Source organism: Hylobates moloch, unplaced genomic scaffold (genome assembly GCF_009828535.3).
Source record: "Hylobates moloch isolate HMO894 unplaced genomic scaffold, HMol_V3 SCAFFOLD_11, whole genome shotgun sequence".
Lineage (NCBI taxonomy): Eukaryota > Metazoa > Chordata > Mammalia > Primates > Hylobatidae > Hylobates > Hylobates moloch.
In genome coordinates, this window is record NW_026652286.1 from 32,896,938 (window position 1) to 32,915,435 (window position 18,498).

The 18,498-nt window shown below is 36.6% G+C and overlaps 1 protein-coding gene across 2 annotated transcripts in view; it reads right to left on the minus strand.

Annotated features, from left to right (window-relative positions):
• Nucleotides 1-18,498, minus strand: part of PDE3B (phosphodiesterase 3B) — a 229,276-nt gene that overhangs the window by 79,868 nt on the left and 130,910 nt on the right. For both annotated transcript variants that reach the window (XM_032166536.2, XM_032166535.2), the window contains exons 2-3: nucleotides 14,913-14,963; nucleotides 527-775 (exon numbers count right to left, since the gene is read on the minus strand). In XM_032166536.2, the coding sequence (XP_032022427.1) occupies nucleotides 527-775; nucleotides 14,913-14,963 (300 nt within the window). The remainder of the gene's footprint in view (nucleotides 1-526; nucleotides 776-14,912; nucleotides 14,964-18,498) is intronic.

Below are 18,498 nucleotides of genomic sequence, written 5' to 3' on the forward strand. Positions count from 1 at the left end.
TCCTCTATTCTAATGATATAAAAATCAATGCCTACTGGGCTACAGTAATCTTCAGTAGGTGTAAAAGGGGGGAAAACACGGTTCAAAAAACATAAAAATCATTTTAAAATAATGCTATGTAATTCGTAAAATGAATATGATAATGACCATTTCTTCTTGGCTCAACAAGAACAATTCCCAGATGCTAAAGAATAAAATAGAGCAATAACATGATCTGACTACTAGTTTGTTGTATAAGCCTGGAACAAAATTTGCTTGCTGTTCTCTACTTCTTAACAAGAATAATAATACATAGTTGTTACCATTCAAATTATAAGTGCTAATCACAGCAATGTATTTAAAATAAAAACTGAATACGCAACTATAATTATTTGAGCTTATAATTGCCTCTAACATCCCAAGCAGCTCAATATTATGTCTGGTACTTGAAACGAAAATTGTATTTTATAAAGAATTTAAAGGAGCAGTTAATTTGAAAATATCATTAAATTTGATAAATAGGGTTGGATGATTACTGTATTTCGACCTTGTTAAGTTTTCTATCCCCTTTCTCAGCTGGGTCCTCTATTTCAGAGCAGGGGTAAAATCCAGGAAATGGTGTGAGAGGATTAATCTTTGGCCTACAGGAACCTGAGAAAGCACCCATTAAGCTACTGATACTCCGTAGAGAGGAAATGACTTGTGGTGGAAGGCTTGGATCAATCAGAAGATCTGACACCATATTGCGAGCCTCATTTAGCACTGAAAGATCAACTCCATTTCCACCTCCAGAATTCTAGAAAGAAAAAAAGTGAAATTTTCATTCATTTGTACATGGCATAAATGATATAACAAATGGTATAATTCTAACTTAAAATTTATATATATATATATGTAGCAAATAACCGTGAACTTTAATTTTTTTCTTTTTCGCTAGCTGATTATCACATTATATTTAATGGTATTAACTACTAACACTGAATTACCTTATGACTAGTATAAAACTAAATCTGTATTTACTTTAAAGTCTGTAATTTGAACATTTCATTAATTCATTGATTATTTCCTTTCCTTTATAACAAAATTTCTTTTAAACATACAAAGCATTTATTTCATTTACCTTACTCACTTAAGAGGCAGTCTAACACAGTGACAAGGTTTTGTAGCAAACATACCTGAATTTGAAACCTAAACTTTAATCTTACCTTTGTGACCTTGAGTAATTTACTTAACCTCTAAATATTTTAGTTTCTTCAATGTAAAATCAGGATAGTAATGTCTACCTTATTATGGGCTAATATGAGAAATCTGATAATATATGTAAAGCAAATAAAGCAGTGTATAATGTATGATTTAAAGCACAAAAAAGTATTATTACTATTAATATTATGGAAAATGATGAGATAAAAATACAGAAAAATATGTTATAGTTCAAAAGAGATAGTGATAACTTAAAGATGAATAATTAACAAAAACCTCACAGACAGGGTAGCATCAGGCAAGGCCTAAAAAATTTGGTAGAAAAAAAATTTTTAATTTAGAAGAAATATGTCACCGATGTAAACATGAGATGATTTTTACTCGTTGAAAAAACAGACATATGATGTTCAACTTGATTACCCATAGAAATAAATGGACTAACAATCAGAACAGTAAATTAAATGTTAACTTTTGTTTTTTGTTGTTGTTGTTGTACCTTGAACTTACATTTGGGTGTGTTTGCAATTAATAATTATTCAAATTAATGAGTTCACAACAAAACTGTTTATTAAAGTATCCTCAATACATTTTGGAACTGAGAAATATTATGAACATTACACCAAGCTGGCTAAATAATGTCTGCTCTTTGTGGAATTTTTTTTTCTTATGAAGTGTTAATATGTATTAGTTTTTACTTTAAAACATTTCCTGATACCAGGGCATAGCCCAACTATTTCTAGTCTTTCTCCCCCGCAAATACTACTAAAATAAACACCTGTCTATATATGTTACTATGAACAATTAAGCATATTTCTTATACACAGCTTCCCATAATCTGAACTGCTGAATGCAAATTAACATGTTAAAATAAGGTCATTCCTCTAAAACTGCCTTAGAATATGTTGATCAAATCTACACTTCTAATTGTATGTAACAGCACCTATTTTTCCATATCCCATTACAATTAGCAACTATGAATTTAATTAATGCTTACCTATCTGATAGGCAAAAAACCTCTAATTGCTGCTTCAAACTGAATTCTCTGATTATTGTGATTCTAAATGTTCCTCATAATATTTACATATTCAAATGGAACACATACAAAAACCATTTTTATTTGCAAGTAACCTTTCCTCAATACTGTTTAAAAACTGTTGAAATTAGGAAAGAACAAATCACAAATTTACTGAGAGTACAGTGTGACTTTCACCTTAACAATACAAGGTAATTAGAATCTACTCATAAATATCTCCCATGACAACAGGAATACCTCATGTGAAAAAAAATCATTTTCATAGACAAATCTTTTTTTCATGGTCAATTTTTCCTTTTGTTCATATTGTATCCTTTGAAGGTAAATACTTATGTCAGGGCATAAGTTTGCCATTTTATTATTTGTTTTCTGTTTGTTTCTTCTGTTCCTTGTTCCTCTGTTTTTTCTTGCTTTTCTGGGGTTACTAGAATATTTTTATGATCCCATCTTGATTAATTTATAGAGTTTCTGAGTGTATTACTATATTAAGTTTTCTTAGTGGTTGCCCTTGGCAATACAATGTACATATGTGACTTATCACAGTCTACTGGTATCAACATTTTACCACTTTGAGTGAAGTGTTGAAAACCTTACTACTAGTTAGGTCTCTACCTTGCCTACATTTAAGTATAATTGTCTTGTCTTGAGTATCAGATGATGTTATAATTTTTGTTGCAATCATCAAATATGATTCATGAAACTCACAAGAAGGATAGTCTATTGCATTCTCCCACTATTTCTTCTTGTTTCATTGTTCGTTCTTCCTTCCTGTTACTTCAAGAGTCCTTCTTTTATAATTTCCTTTCTGTTTAAAGCAGGGGTTCCCTAACCTTTTTGGCATCAGGGACAGGTTTCGTGGAAGACAATTTTTCCACAGGCTGGGTGGGGGTGTGAGGAGATGGTTTCAGGATGAAACTGTTCCACCACAGATCATCAGGCCTTAGACTCTCATAAGGAGCGTACAACCCCAAATCCCTTGCATGTGCAGTTCACCATAGGATTTGTGCTCCTATGAGAATCTAATGTGGTGGCTCATCTGACAGGAGGCAGAACTCAGGTGGTAATGCTCATCTGTCCACTGCTCATCTCCGGCTATGTGGCCCAGTTCCTAACAGGCCACAGACCAGTACTGGTTGGTGACGCCTGGTTTAAAGAACTTCCTTTTGTCTTTCTTGCAAGGTAAGTCTCTTACTGACAGATTCTTTTCTTTTCCTTCATTTCACAATGTTTTCCCCTTCATTCTTTTTTTTTTATTATTATATTTTGTGTTCTAGGATACATGTGCACAACGTGCAGGTTACATATGCATACATGTGCCATGTTGGTGTGCTGCACCCATCAACTCGTCATTTATATTAGGTATATCGCCCAATGCTAGCTATCCCTCCCCACTCCCCCACCCCACTACAGGCCCCGGTGTGTGATGTTCCCCCTCCTGTGTTCAAGTGTTCTCATTATTCAATTCCCACCTATGAGTGAGAACATGCGGTGTTTGGATTTCTGTCCTTGCGATAGCTTGCTCAGAATGATGGTTTCCAGCTTCATCCATGTCCCTACAAAGGACATGAACTCATCCTTTTAATGGCTGCATACTATTCCATGGTGTGTATGTGCTACTTTTTCTTAATCCAGTCTACCACTGATGGACATTTGGGTTGGTTCCAAGTCTTTGCTATTGTGAATAGTGCCACAATAAACATATGTGTGCATGTGCCTTAATAGCAGCATGATTTATAATCCTTTGGGTATATACCCAGTAATGGGATGGCTGGGTCAAATGTTATTTCTTGTTCTAGATCCTTGAGAAATCGCCATACTGTCTTCCACAATGGTTGAACTAGTTTACAGTCCCACCAACAGTGTAAAAGTGTTCCTATTTCTCTACATGCTCTCCAGCACCTGTTGTTTCCTGACTTTTTAATGATCACCATTCTAACTGGTGTGAGATGGTATCTCACTGTGGTTTTGATTTGCATTTCTCTCATGGCCAGTGATGATGAGCATTCAAGTGTCTGTTGGCTGCATAAATGTCTTCTTTTGAGAAGTGTCTGTTCATATACTTTGCCCACTTTTTGATGGGGTTGTTTGATTTGTTTCTTGTGAATTTGTTTAAGTTCTTTGTAGATTCTGGATATTAGCCCTTTGTCAGATGGAGAGAGTGCAAAAATGTTCTCCCATTCTGTAGGTTGCCTGTTCATTCTGATGGTAGTTTCTTTTGCTATCAGAAGCTCTTTAGTTTAATTAGATCCCATTTGTCAATTTTGGCTTTTGTTGCCATCGCTTTTCGTGTTTTAGCCATGAAGTCCTTGCCCATGCCTATGTCCTGAATGGTATTGCCTAGGTTTACTTCTAGGGTTTTTATGGTTTTAGGTCTAACATTTAAATCTTTAATCCATCTTGAATTAATTTTTGTATAAGTTGTAAGGAAGGGATCCAGTTAAAGCTTTCTGCATATGGCTAGCCAGTTTTCTCAATACCATTTATTAAATAGGCAATCCTTTCCCCATTTCTTGGTTTTATCAGGTTTCTCAAAGATTGGATGGTTGTGGATGCGTGGTACTATTTCTGAGGGCTCTGTTCTGTTCCATTGGTCCATATCTCTGTCTTGGTACCAGTACCATGTTGTTTTGGTTACTGTAGGCTTGCAGTATAGTTTGAAGTCAGATAGCGTGATGCCTCCAGCTTTGTTCTTTTGGCTTAGGATTGTCTTGGCAATGCGGGCCCTTTTTTGGTTCCACATTAACTTTCAAGTAGTTTTTTCCAATTCTGTGAAGAAAGTCAATGGTAGCTTGTTGGGGATAGCATTGAATCTATAAATTACCTTGGGCAATATAGCCATTTGTTTGTGTCCTCTTTTATTTCGTGGAGCAGTGGTTTGCAGTTCTCCCTGAAGAGGTCCTTCACATTCCTTTTAAATTGGATTCCTAGGTATTTTATTCTCTTTGAAGCAATTGTGAATGGGAGTTCACTCATGATTTGGCTGTTTGTCTGTTAACGGTGTATAGGAATGCTTGTGATTTTTGCACATTGATTTTGTATCCTGAGACTTTGCTGAAGTTGCTTATCAGCTTAAGGAGATTTTGGGCTGAGACAATGGGGTTTTCTAAATATACAATCATGTCATCTGCAAACAGGGACAATTTGACTTCCTCTTTTCCTAATTGAATACCCTTTATTTCTTTCTCCTGCCTGACTGCCCTGACCAGAACTTCCAACATTATGTTGAATAGCAGTGGTGAGACAGAGGCATCCCTGTCTTGTGCTGGTTTTCAAAGGGAATGCTTCCAGTTTTTGCCCATTCAGTATGATATTGGCTGTGGGTTTGTCATAAATAGCTCTTATTATTTTGAGATACGTCCCATCAATACCTAATTTTTTGAGAGTTTTTAGCATGAAGGGCTGCTGAATTTTGTCGAAGGCCTTTTCTGTATCTATTGAGATAATCATGTGGTTTTTGTCTTTGGTTCTGTTTATATGATGGATTACATTTATTGATTTGCATATGTTGAACCAGGCTTGCATCCCAGGGATGAAACCCACTTGATCATGGTGGATAAGCTTTTTGATGTGCTGCTGGATTCAGTTTGCCAGTATTTTATTCAGGATTTTTGCATCGATGTTCATCAGGGATATTGGTCTAAAACTCTTTTTTGTTGTGTCTCTGGCAGGCTTTGGTATCAGGATAACGTTGGCCTCATAAAATGAGTTAGGGAGGATTCCCTCTTTTTCTATTGATTGGAATAGTTTCAGAAGGAATGGTACCAGCTCCTCTTTGTACCTCTGGTAGAATTCAGCTGTGACTCCATCTGGTCCTGGACTTTTTTTGATTGGTAGGCTATTAATTATTGCCTCAATTTCAGAGCCTGTTATTAGTCTATTCAGAAATTCAATTTCTTCCTGGTTTAGTCTTGGGAGGGTGTATGTGTCCAGGAATTTACCCATTTCTTCTAGATTTTCTAGTTTATTTGCATAGAGGTGTTTATAGTATTCTCTGATGGTAGTTTGTATCTCTGTAGGATCAGTGGTGATATCCCCTTTATCATTTTTTATAACATCTATTTGATTCTTTTCTCTTTTCTTCTTTATTAGTCTTGCTAGCAGTCTATCAATTTTGTTGATCTTTTCAAAAAACCAGCTTCTGGATTCATTGATTTTTTGAAAGGTTTTTTGTGTCTCTATCTCCTTCAGTTCTGCTCTGATCTTAGTTATTTCTTGCCATCTGCTAGCTTTTGAATTTGTTTGCTCTTGCTTCTCTTGTTCTTTTAATTGTGATATTAGGGTGTCAATTTTAGATCTTTCCTGCTTTCTCTTGTGGGCATTTAGTGCTATAAATTTCTCTCTACACACTACTTTAAATGTGTCCCAGAGATTCTGGTATGTTTTGTCTTTGTTCTCATTGGTTTCATAGAACATCTTTATTTCTGCCTTCATTTCGTTATTTACCCAGTAGTCATTCAGGAGCAGGTTGTTCAGTTTCCATGTACTTGAGTGGTTTTGAGTGAGTTTCTTAATCCTGAGTTCTAGTTTGACTGCACTGTGGTCTGAGAGATAGTTTGTTATAATTTCTGTTCTTTTACATTTGCTGAGGAGTGCTTTACTTCCAACTATGTGGTCAATTTTGCAATAAGTGCAATGTGGTGCTGAAAAGAATGTATATTCTGTTGATTTGGGGTGGAGAGTTCTGTAGATGTCTATTAGGTTCGCTTGGTGCAGAGCTGAGTTCAATTCCTGGATATCCTTGTTAACTTTCTGTTTTGTTGATCTGTCTAATGCTGACGGTGGAGTGTTAAAGTCTCCCATTATTATTGTGTGGAAGTCTAAGTCTCTTTGTAGGTCTCTAAGGACTTGCTTTATGAATCTGGGTGCTCCTGTATTGGATGCATATATATTTAGGATAGTTAGCTCTTCTTGTTGAATTGATCCCTTTACCCATTATGTAATGGCCTTGTCTCTTCTGTTCTTTGTTGGTTTAAAGTCTGTTTTATCTGAGACTAGGATTGCAACCCCTGCATTTTTTTGTTTTCCATTTGCTTGGTAGATCTTCCTCCATCCCTTTATTTTGAGCCTATGTGTGTCTCTGTATGTTAGATGGGTCTTCTGAATACAGCACACTGATGGGTCTTGACTCTTTATCCAATTTGCCAGTCTGTGTCTTTTAATTGGAGCATTTAGCCCATTTACATTTAAGGTTAATATTGTTATGTGAGAATTTGATCCTGTCACTATGATGTTAGCTGTTTATTTTGCTCATTACTTGATGCAGTTTCTTTCTAGCATCGATAGTCTTTATAATTTGGCATGTTTTTGCAGGGGCTGGTACCAGTTGTTCATTTCCATGTTTAGTGCTTCCTTCAGGAGCTCTTGTAAGGCAGGCCTGGTGGTGACAAAATCTCTCAGAATTTGCTTGTCTGTAAAGGATTTTATTTCTCCTTCACTTATGAAGCTTAGTTGGGATGGATATGAAATTATGGGTTGAAAATTCTTTTCTTTAAGAGTGTTGAATATTGGACCCCACTCTCTCCTGGCTTGTAGAGTTTCTGCCAAGAGATCTGCTATTAGTCTGATGGGCTTCCCTTTGTGGGTAACCCGACCTTTCTCTCTGGCTGCCCTTAACATTTTTTCCTTTATTTCAACTTTGGTCAATCTGACAATTATTTGTTTTGGAGTTGCTCTTCTCGAGGAGTATCTTTGTGGCATTCTCTGTATTTCCTGAATTTGAATGTTGGCTTGCCTTGCTAGGTTGGGGAAGTTCTCCTGGATAATATCCTGCAGAGTGTTTTCCAACTTGGTTCCATTTTCCCCGTCACTTTCAGGTACACCAATCAGATGTAGATTTGGTCTTTTCACATAGTCCCATATTTCTTGGAGGCTTTGTTCATTTCTTTTTACTTTTTTTTCTCTAAACTTCTCGCTTCATTTCATTCATTTGATCTTCAATCCTTTTTTCAAGGTTTTTACTTTCTTTGCGATGGGTTCGAACATCCTCCTTCAGCTCGGAGAAGTTTGTTATTACCAATCATCTAAAGCCTTCTTCTCTCAACTCGTCAAAGTCATTCTCCATCCAGCTTTGTTCCGTTGCTGGCGAGGAGCTGTGTTCCTTTGGAGGTGAAGAGGCACTCTGATTTTTAGAATTTTCAGTTTTTCGGCTCTGGTTTCTCCCCATCTTTGTGGTTTTATCTACCTTTGGTCTTTGATGATGGTGACGTACAGATGGGGTTCTGGTGTGGATGTCCTTTCTGTTAGTTTTCCTTCTAACGGTCAGGAACCTCAGCTGCAGGTCTGTTGGAGTTTGCTGGAGGTCCACTCCAGACACTTTTTGCCTGGATATCACCAGTGGAGGCTGCAGAACTGCAAATATTGCAGAAGGGCAAACGTTGCTGCCTGATAGTTCCTTTGGAAGCTTTGTCTCAGAGGGGCCCTCGGCCATATGAGATGTTAGTCAGCCCCTACTGGGAGGTGCCTCCCAGTTAGGCTACTTGGGGGTCAGGGACCCACTTGAGGAGTCAGTCTGTCCATTCTCAGATCTCAAACTCCGTGCTGGGAGAACCACTCCTCTCTTCAAAGCTGTCAAACAGGGACATTTAAGTCTGCAGAAGTTTTTGCTGCCTTTTGCTCAGCTATGCCCTGCCCCCAGAGGTGGAGTCTACAGAGGCCAGCAGGACTCCTTGAGCTGTGGTGGGCTCCACCCAGTTTGAGCTTCAGGGCTGCTTTGTTTACCTACTCAAGCTTCAGCAATGGCAGGCGCCCCTCCCCCAGCCTTGCTGCCACCTTGCAGTTCCATCTTAGACTGCTGTGCTAGCAGTGAGCAAGGTTCCATTGGTGTGGGACCCTCCAAGCCGGGCGCGGGACATAATCTCCTAGTGTGCTGTTTGCTAAGACCATTGGAAAAGTGCAGTATTAGGGTGGGAGTGGCCCGATTTTCCAGGTGCCGTCTGTCATGGCTTCCCTTGGCTAGGAAAGGGAATTCCCCGACCTCTTGCGCTTCCCAGGTGAGGTGATGCCTCACCCTGCTTCGGCTCACAGTCTGTGGCTGCACCTGCTGTCCTGCATCCACTGTCTGACAAGCCCCAGTGAGATGAACCCAGTACCTCATTTGGAAATGCAGAAATCACCTGTCTTCTGCATCGCTCACAGTGGGAGCTGTAGACTAGAGCTGTTCCTATTCGGCCATCTTGGAACCTCCTCCCCTTCGTTCTTAAAGAATACTTTTGCTGGATATAGACTTTACAGCCATTTTCTTCCAGTTCTTCAAAAGTGTTCTGCCACTTCCTTCTGGCCTTCATGGTTTTAAATGAGAAATCTGCTATTACTTGAATTGGCGTTCCCCTATAGGTAATGTGTTGTTTCTCTCTGGATGCTTTTTAAGATATTTTCTTTGTCTTTAGCTTTCACAAGTTTAATTATGACATGTCTTAGAGTAGATTTTGAGGGGGTTGATATTATTTGGAGTTCAGAAAGCTTCTTGAATCTCTAGGATTAAGTTTTTGGCTAAATCTGAGAACTTTTCAGCCATTACTTCTTCAGATACTCTTTCAGTGCCACCCTCTTTCTCCTTCTCAAACACCAGTAATACAAATGTTGGTTCTTTGTTACTGCCCAATAGGTCCCTAGGGCTTGCTGATTTTGTTTCTGTTTTCTCTATATTGTAAAATTGGGTAAATTCTATTGATCTATGCTTAAGCTCACAGATTCTATCCTACTGTCATCTCCACTGTTATTCATCCCATCCAATAATTTTAAATTTCTATTATTGCATTTTTTCAGTTCTATAATTTCCATTTGTTTCTTCTTTATAATTTTTATTTCTTTTGCTAATATTTTCTTTATTTTTCCATTTGTTTCAAGATACTTTGTAATTATTTGTTAGAGCATTTTTATGATGTTTGCTTTAAAAATCCTTGCCAGATAATTCCAAATCTGATTCATCTTAATGTTGTCATTCCTTTTTCTTATTCAAGTTGTGATTTTCTTGGTTTTGGTATGATGGGTGATTTTTTATTTTATCCTCAATATTTTGACTAAAACTTACAAGACTCTGGGTCCTACTGAAATCTTTGCCATTAGAAGGCATATCCCCATTTAGGTTTATCACACAGGTCCTGGCCTACTTTTGTGGGCTGTGGTTTGGATGACAATTTTCAAAGCATTCACAATCATTTAGGTGTGTTTGATTTTTTTTTTGATGCCCCTTGGGTTCCCACTAGTCCACACTAGTGCCTTAGAGTAGGGGAAGAGAGCTTCCTCAGGTTGGGTCATCTGGTACCTTTAGGGGAGAGAAAGGAGTCTCCAAGCCACAGGAACAAAGATCACTTTCTGGGCTAGGCATTTGTGAGGATATCCCCCTTAACAGGTACACTGGCCACCCAGTGTCTGTCAGTGGGGAAGGGGAGTCTCATGCCCAGGAGGGAAGGAGAATGCTTCTCCCTGGTCACTGATTGCCAGTGGTTCCAAATCAATTCCCCCTTGCTAGAGCCACCAGACTTGCTTAGTGTTGTTGGCAGGGCTCTTGTTTAATCTGGGGAAAGAATAAGCCTACCTGTGTCACCTTATGTTGTTAGGTTGAGAGCGGAGGCCTCAACCAGGTTTGCTGTTGGATGTGGGTCATAAAAGACTCTGTCACTGTGTTGTTTTTCCTGTACTAGGGTCCCTAGCCAGTCTGCCTTCCTCTTTCTATTTTTCGTAGTTCTCACTTGATTGCCTCTTATATTATTTCCAGAGTTAATAACTGTACTTAGCAAGGAGGAAAAGAGAGAGTTAAATATGGTAACACATGCAGAGCATACAAAGTAATGTATAGTACATATAACTAAAGGCAAAGATAGTACTGTTATTATTAACAGAAAGTGAAGAGATAAAAATACAGACAAAATGGCCAGGCGTGGTCACTCACCCCTGTAATCCCAGCACTTTGGGAGGCCGAGGTGGGCAGATCACCTAAGATTGGGAGTTCGAGACCAGCCTGACCAACATGGAGAAATCCCATCTCTACTAAAATACAAAATTAGCTGGGTGTGGTGGCACATGCCTGTAATCCCAGCTACTCGGGAGGCTGAGGCAGGAGAATCACTTGAACCCAGGAGCCGGAGGTTGCAGTGAGCCGAGATCGTGCCATTGCACTCCAGCCTGGGCAACAAGAGTGAAACTTCGTCTCAAAAAACCAAAAAAAAAAAAATATATATATATATACAGACAAAATGGCATTAGAGTTCAAAAGAGATATAGAAAACTTCCATTTGGATAGTAACAGAAATTTTACGGAAGGGGTAGCATTTGAGCTGGGCCCTAAAAATTTGGTAGGATTATATTTATATTTGTTTACAATAAAACAAAACAAAAATGTATTGGGGAAGTGTACTGCATAAAATGGACACAGCATAAATAAAAGTATAAAAGTGGTAAAATACAATTTTTAAGTGGTAAAATAATGCTATACAGGGAACATGAAATTGTTGAAGTACAGATTATATAAGAAAGCAATGAAAAACAGGTTGGAAAGACATGTTGGGACCAAATTTTTGAGAACACTGGGTTCCAAGCTAAGTAATATGAGTAATAAAGGGTTGTATATAATAGATTTTGAACAGGCTGCTAAAAAGAGAAAATAAAGTAAGTTAAGGGAAAAAGATGTGATAGAACACAATGCAGTTTTAGAGAGGAGAGTTGGGGTATGCCTCACTAAGAAGGAAATGCTTATGTAAAGACATGACAAAGTGTGGGAAATAAGCATTCCAGGCAGAGAGACTAGCAAGTGCAAAGACGTGGGTCAGAAGCCTGTCTGACTTGTTTGGGGAATAACAAGGAGGCCAGTGCAGCTGGAACAGAGTAAATGAAGGAGAAAGTAGTAGAAGACAAAGACAGAGAAGTACAAGAGAGTAAGGGAGGGAACCATGTTGTGTAAGTTCTTTTATGTACATGACAAAGACTTTAAGTGAAATGAGAGAAATGAGCAAGAGAGTGACATAATAACTTATGTCAGATCAAATTGAATATTCAAATTATTTGCCACGATTTTAAAAGTTGAACTTAAATTCTTATTTTCCATTCACTTATATTTGGCAAAATCTTGATTGTTGAACAGAAAGTTAAGAATAGTTTTTATGTTTTAAATGGTTATTGAAAAAGAAGAGGAGTGGGAGGGAGAAGAGGAAAAAGGCGGGAAGGAGGAGAAGCATTGGGGGTGGCAAAAGGTAGCAATGGTCATATGTTTCCTGCAAATGCTAAAACATTTACTCTCTGGCCTTTTAAAGAAAAAAATGCTCATTCCTGTCTTATACTTCAAGTTCAGGTTAGTATTATTATTGAAATTTATATAATATTGGCTCACATTTGTATTAAGTACCAGGCACATATTAATTAGCCCTTTGAGGGAACTGGTATTATTCTCAATTTGCAGGTGAGGAAATAGGTTCAGAGTGTCTTAAGATGCTTGTCTAATTTTCTAGCTAAGAGGGACTGGTTTGTATCAGACCAACTCTTCTGTCTAGAACAACTAGAAAAGCTGAAATAAAATATAAATAGCATACATTTCAGGGCATCAAAACACAACCAAACAGCCAGGGCATAAAAGGCCAAGAACCCAGAATTAAGAGAAAAGATTAAAAGAAACCCAACATTCTGTGCTACTCCTTTCCCTCTAGGAATTTTCTGCTGATTCATAACTGGCACAGAGCAGAGAGGATGAGAAGCCCAAAAGAGGCCAGAAAACAGAGTAGAGATCTATAGTCCCAAGGGGCTGGGAAACCGAAATTGGAGTTCAGAGCTATGAAGATGGAGGGGGCCAAACAAGATCCCAAAGTGATGAGAAAAACAAAGTAATGAGCTTAAATTCAGACCTGCTTTTCCTCTAAAGGCATTTGCCAATTTATAAACAGTGGCAAAGACAGAGATAAACCAAGTAGAAATCCTCAACATTTCTATTTTGAAATTAAAATAGGGCTTTCAGCAGTCTCACAAATGCTGGAACGAACAACAATAAAAAAAGGAATTCCTAGAAAAACACAAGTAACTCAATTGTTAGAAGAAAAGATGGAAAATCTAAATGATACTAAAACTATTAAAGAAATTGAATCTATAACTTAAAATTTGTCCACAAAATAATTCTTCAAGGTGAGATAGCTTCACCAGAGCATTCTTCCGAACATTAAAGGAGGAAATAATACCAATTTTTAATCTTACCCAAACTTTTCGAGATAATAGAAAGGGTAAATATCTCACCTTATTTTATCTTGATATCAAGGTTCTTGGTAACCGTGATACCAATATAATGCCAAGAACATTATGAAAAGTAAGAATTTATAGGCCAACACTCTCTCAATAAATACAAATTCAAAATTTCTAAACAAAACATTAACAAACAATCTAGTGATAAAGATTTAAGCAAAATATATCTTGATCAAATTTACTTTATTCTGGGAATACAGGAATGGTTTAACAAACATACCAATTAAACAATGTAATTCACCACATTAGTAGAATAATTAGAAAAAAAATCTCGAATCATTTGAATAGATGCAGAAAATGCATTTGATAAAATTCTATACCCACTCATGACTTAAAGAGAAAAAAAGTCCTTAGTAAACTAGAATTAGAATAAAACTTCCTTAATCTGCTAAGGGGTATCTACAAAAAACATTAGTGGTGATATGCTGAACATTTTCTCCCTGCGTTCATGAAGAAAAACAAGGCTGCCTACTCATACCACTTCCATTCAACACTGCATTGAAGGTCCTAGAAAGTACAATAACATGAGAAAACGAAATAAAAGGCATAGGTTTGGAAATAAATAAATAAATCTGTCTTTATTCATAGATAACATTATTGTGTACTTCAAGACTCAAAGAATCTTCAAATAAGCTATTAGAATTATTAAGTAAATTTAGCATAATGGGAAAGATCAATAAAGATAGACATCAAAAGTTAACATAGTTAACACAGTTATTGCTTGATGTTTTATGAGTGATTTTCCTTTTTTCTCCTTATATTAAATACTTCTATTTTCATTTTATCTGATATAAACATACATTACTTAGGTGTTCAAAAAATTAATCCTAAAAAAGTACACATATTATTCCATTTGTGTATATATAAAGTTCAAAAATTAGCAAAACTAGTTACTAGAAGTCAGATAGGATTTATCTTTGGGGATATAGGTAATGACTGGAATTGGGCATAAGTGAGGCTTCTGAGATACTGGAAATATTCTATTTCTTCATATCAGTACCAGTTACATGGGATGTTTAACTTCTGAAAATTGAGCTGTACGCTTCTCTGCATGTATAATTCAATAAAAAGTTTACCAAAAAATGAAAGTTGGATATCTTTACTTCCCTAATAAAATATGTTGCCAGTTGCTTTGCTTTGTCTCAGATATGGCCTTCAATCTATTTTTTCCCCTTTACAGAACAGTGGTCCACATCAGAAAAGAAAAAAATCTTATCCTTAATATAGAAATATTAGTTGATTCTGAGCCCAGATTATATTAGCAATGTTTTTCATAACAACTTATATTAATTTGGTTTTTTATCATTTTCTTTTTCCCTTATAATTAAAATGTATTTTTAAAAAATCTACCTAATGAAGGTTCTAGTTAACTTATTAGTTTAGTTAAAGAAAATCTTATGGCACAGAAATATTGTGAATGTAACTTTAAGTGTCAAAAGTTTCATCACAGATATCATTTAGTGATATTAAGTATACTTACTTGATAATGAGGCTTATACCATTGCTTTAAGTCCCAATCCCAAAGAATCATCTAGAAAAAAAAATTCACTTGGTTACAAACCAGAAATAAACAAACAAGTATATGTAAAGACAAAATCCAGCATTTTCAATTATAATTATCTAATACAGCTCAAAATCTAGAAGAGATGTTGGAATGGTGAGAATAAAAATTATCTCCAGACAGAATATTTCATTAATATAATCTATAATTGAGAAATCAAAAGAATAAAGAATTAATCACAATAAAGTAACTAAAACAAGCCATATTAACCTTCAAATATTACCACAAAAAGGAAAATATAAATCCATAATCACATTAAGTCACAAAAAACAAAAGAAAAATTACGTATCATCAGATATTCTCTGACTACCCACCATCTCCAAAGGCTCATCATGGGTGATGGGTGATGCTATTTTCTTACCAATAAGGTACTTCTGTCAAAAACATTTTGAAAAGCTTGTTGTTCTTGGGGTTAGATTAAGTATAAGGGAATAGATTTATCAAAAGCAGCACATACCCCTTTTGATATGCAGATAATTAGTGATTGTTTTCCTGTCTGTCTCCTTGACAGCCTAGCTTACCAATGGTAACTTTATTCCCAGACTAGTTTTTTTCCTGCCCTTCTTCCTAACAAGCTTTTTGGCTGCTTCCCAACCCAATATAGTAGTCACTATGCCCAAGGAGATAAAATTAACTTTAATTTAGGAAGCTATAACTGCTACCTATCATCAATCCTAAATTTCTTTGACATTTACTGAGTTAAATAGGTCTTCTTTTGCTTAAATAATTCATTGTAATAGCCATTTTGTACATAGTTTTGAACCTGTATTGAATATGAGCCTAGTTAATCTGTAATATAATCTCATAATTTCTATATATTGAACTATTTGTGTTGTTTCTTGTCCTTCAGGCTTAAGTTTTCTGGTTGCAAAAGATCTTATTTGGGGCTTTGCTGGCTACATAAGGTCTCTATGGCATATTCTTTGCTTTTTGTTTTTGTTTTATAACCCTTTAAAATGCAAAAAAAAATTATTAGCTCAAAGGTGATACAAAAACAGGCTGCTGGCAGGATTTGGTCAGTGGACTACAGTTTGCTGACTCATATTTTACATAACACATCCATGCTTAATCACTCAAAAAACTGTCAATTATCATTATCACCATCACCTCATCAACATCCTTGCAGAACGTAATTTCTGTCTTACCACTGAAGAAAAATCTATTTCTTCCCAAAGAAAATTCAGACACAGTACAATCACTTAGAAGACTCATGAACCAGTGCCCACAAAATGGCTCTGATATAACTACATGCAAAGTATACCATATATATAACAGACTCATTAAATTTAAGCAGTATTTTATATGGTCCTAAACGTGGTCCTGATATAATTATTTCAGGTTGTGATTTAATCAGCATATAATCTAGATTCAAGAGACACTAATTACTGCAAATTAAGATGTTAATAGCTTCCTAAAATGCTCCTTAAGATTAACATAACCTAAAATCCCTAAGTTTCTTTTATACATGATATTGTTATGATCCATTTTCCTCCATGCTATTCTTTTTTTTAAAAATTTATTATTATACTTTATGTTTTAGGGTACATGTGCACAATGTGCAGGTTTGTTACATATGTATCCATGTGCCATGTCGGTTTGCTGCACCCATTAACTCGTCATTTAGCATTAGATATATCTCCTAATGCTATCCCTCCCACCTCTCCCCACCCCACAACAGTCCCTGGAGTGTGATGTTCCCCTTCCTGTGTCCATGAGTTCTCATTGTTCAATTCCCACCTATGAGTGAGAACATGCGGTGTTTGGTTTTTTGTCCTTGTGATAGTTTACTGAGAATGATGTTTTCCAGTTTCATCCATGTCCCTACAAAGGACATGAACTCATCATTTTTTATGGCTGCAGAGTATTCCATTGTGTATATGTGCCACATTTTCTTAATCCAGTCTATCGTTCTTGGACATCTGGGTTGGTTCCAAGTCTTTGCTATTGTGAATAGTGCCTCAATAAACATACGTGTGCATGTGTCTTTATAGCAGCATGCTCTATAGTCCTTTGGGTATATACCCAGTAATGGGATGGCTGGGTCAAATGGTATTTCTAGGTCTAGATCCCTGAGGAATCGCCACACTGACTTCTACAATGGTTGAACTAGTTTACAGTCCCACAAACAGTGTAAAAATGTTCCTATTTCTCCACATCCTCTCCAGCACCTGTTGTTTCCTGACTTTTTAATGATGGCCATTCTAACTGGTGTGAGATGGTATCTCATTGTGGTTTTGATTTGCACTTCTCTGATGGCCAGTGATGATGAGCATTTTTTCATGTGTTTTTTGGCTGCATAAATGTCTTCTTTTGAGAAGTGTCTGTTCATGTCCTTTGCCCACTTTTTGATGGGGTTGTTCATTTTTTTCTTGTAAATTTGTTTGAGTTCATTGTAGATTCTGGATATTAGCCCTTTATCAGATGAGTAGGTTGCAAAAATTTTCTCCCATTCTGTAGGTTGCCTGTTCACTCTGATGGCAGTTTCTTTTGCTGTGCAGAAGCTCTTTAGTTTAATTAGATCTCATTTGTCAATTTTGGCTTTTGTTGCCATTGCTTTTGGTGTTTTAGACATGAAGTCCTTGCCCACGCCTATGTCCTGAATGGTATTGCCTAGGTTAAAATTGACACCCTAACATCACAATTAAAAGAACTAGAAAAGCAAGAGCAAACACATTCAAAAGCTAGCAGAAGGCTAGAAATAACTAGAATCAGAGCAGAACTGAAGGAAATAGGGACACAAAAAACCCTTCAAAAAATTAATGAATCTAGGAGCTGGTTTTTTGAAAAGATTAACAAAATTGACAGACCGCTAGCAAGACTAATAAAGAAGAAAAGAGAGAAGAATCAAATAGATGCAATAAAAAATGATAAAGGGGATATCACCACAGATCCCACAGAAATACAATCTACCATCAGAGAATACTACAAACACCTCTACTCAAATAAACTAGAAAATCCAGAAGAAATGGATAAATTCCTCGACAAATACACCCTCCCAAGACTAAACCAGGAAGAAGTTGAATCTGTGAATAGACCAATAACAGGCTCTGAAATTGTGGCAGTAATCAATAGCTTACCAACCAAAAAGAGTCCAGGACCTGATGGATTCACAGCCGAATTCTACGAGAGGTACAAGGAGGAACTGGTACCATTCCTTCTGAAACTATTCCAATTGATAGAAAAAGAGGGAATCCTCCCTAACACATTTTATAAGGCCAGCATCATCCTGATACCAAAGCCTGGCAGAGACATAACCAAAAAAGAGAATTTCAGACCAATATCCTTGATGAACATTGATGCAAAAATCCTCAATAAAATACTGGGAAAACAAATCCAGCAGCACATCAAAAAGCTTATACACCATGATCAAGTGGGCTCCATCCCTGGGATGCACGGCTGGTTCAACACACGCAAATCAATAAATGTAATCCAGCATATAAACAGAACCAAAGACAAAAACCACATGATTATCTCAATAGATGCAGAAAAGGCCTTTGACAAAATT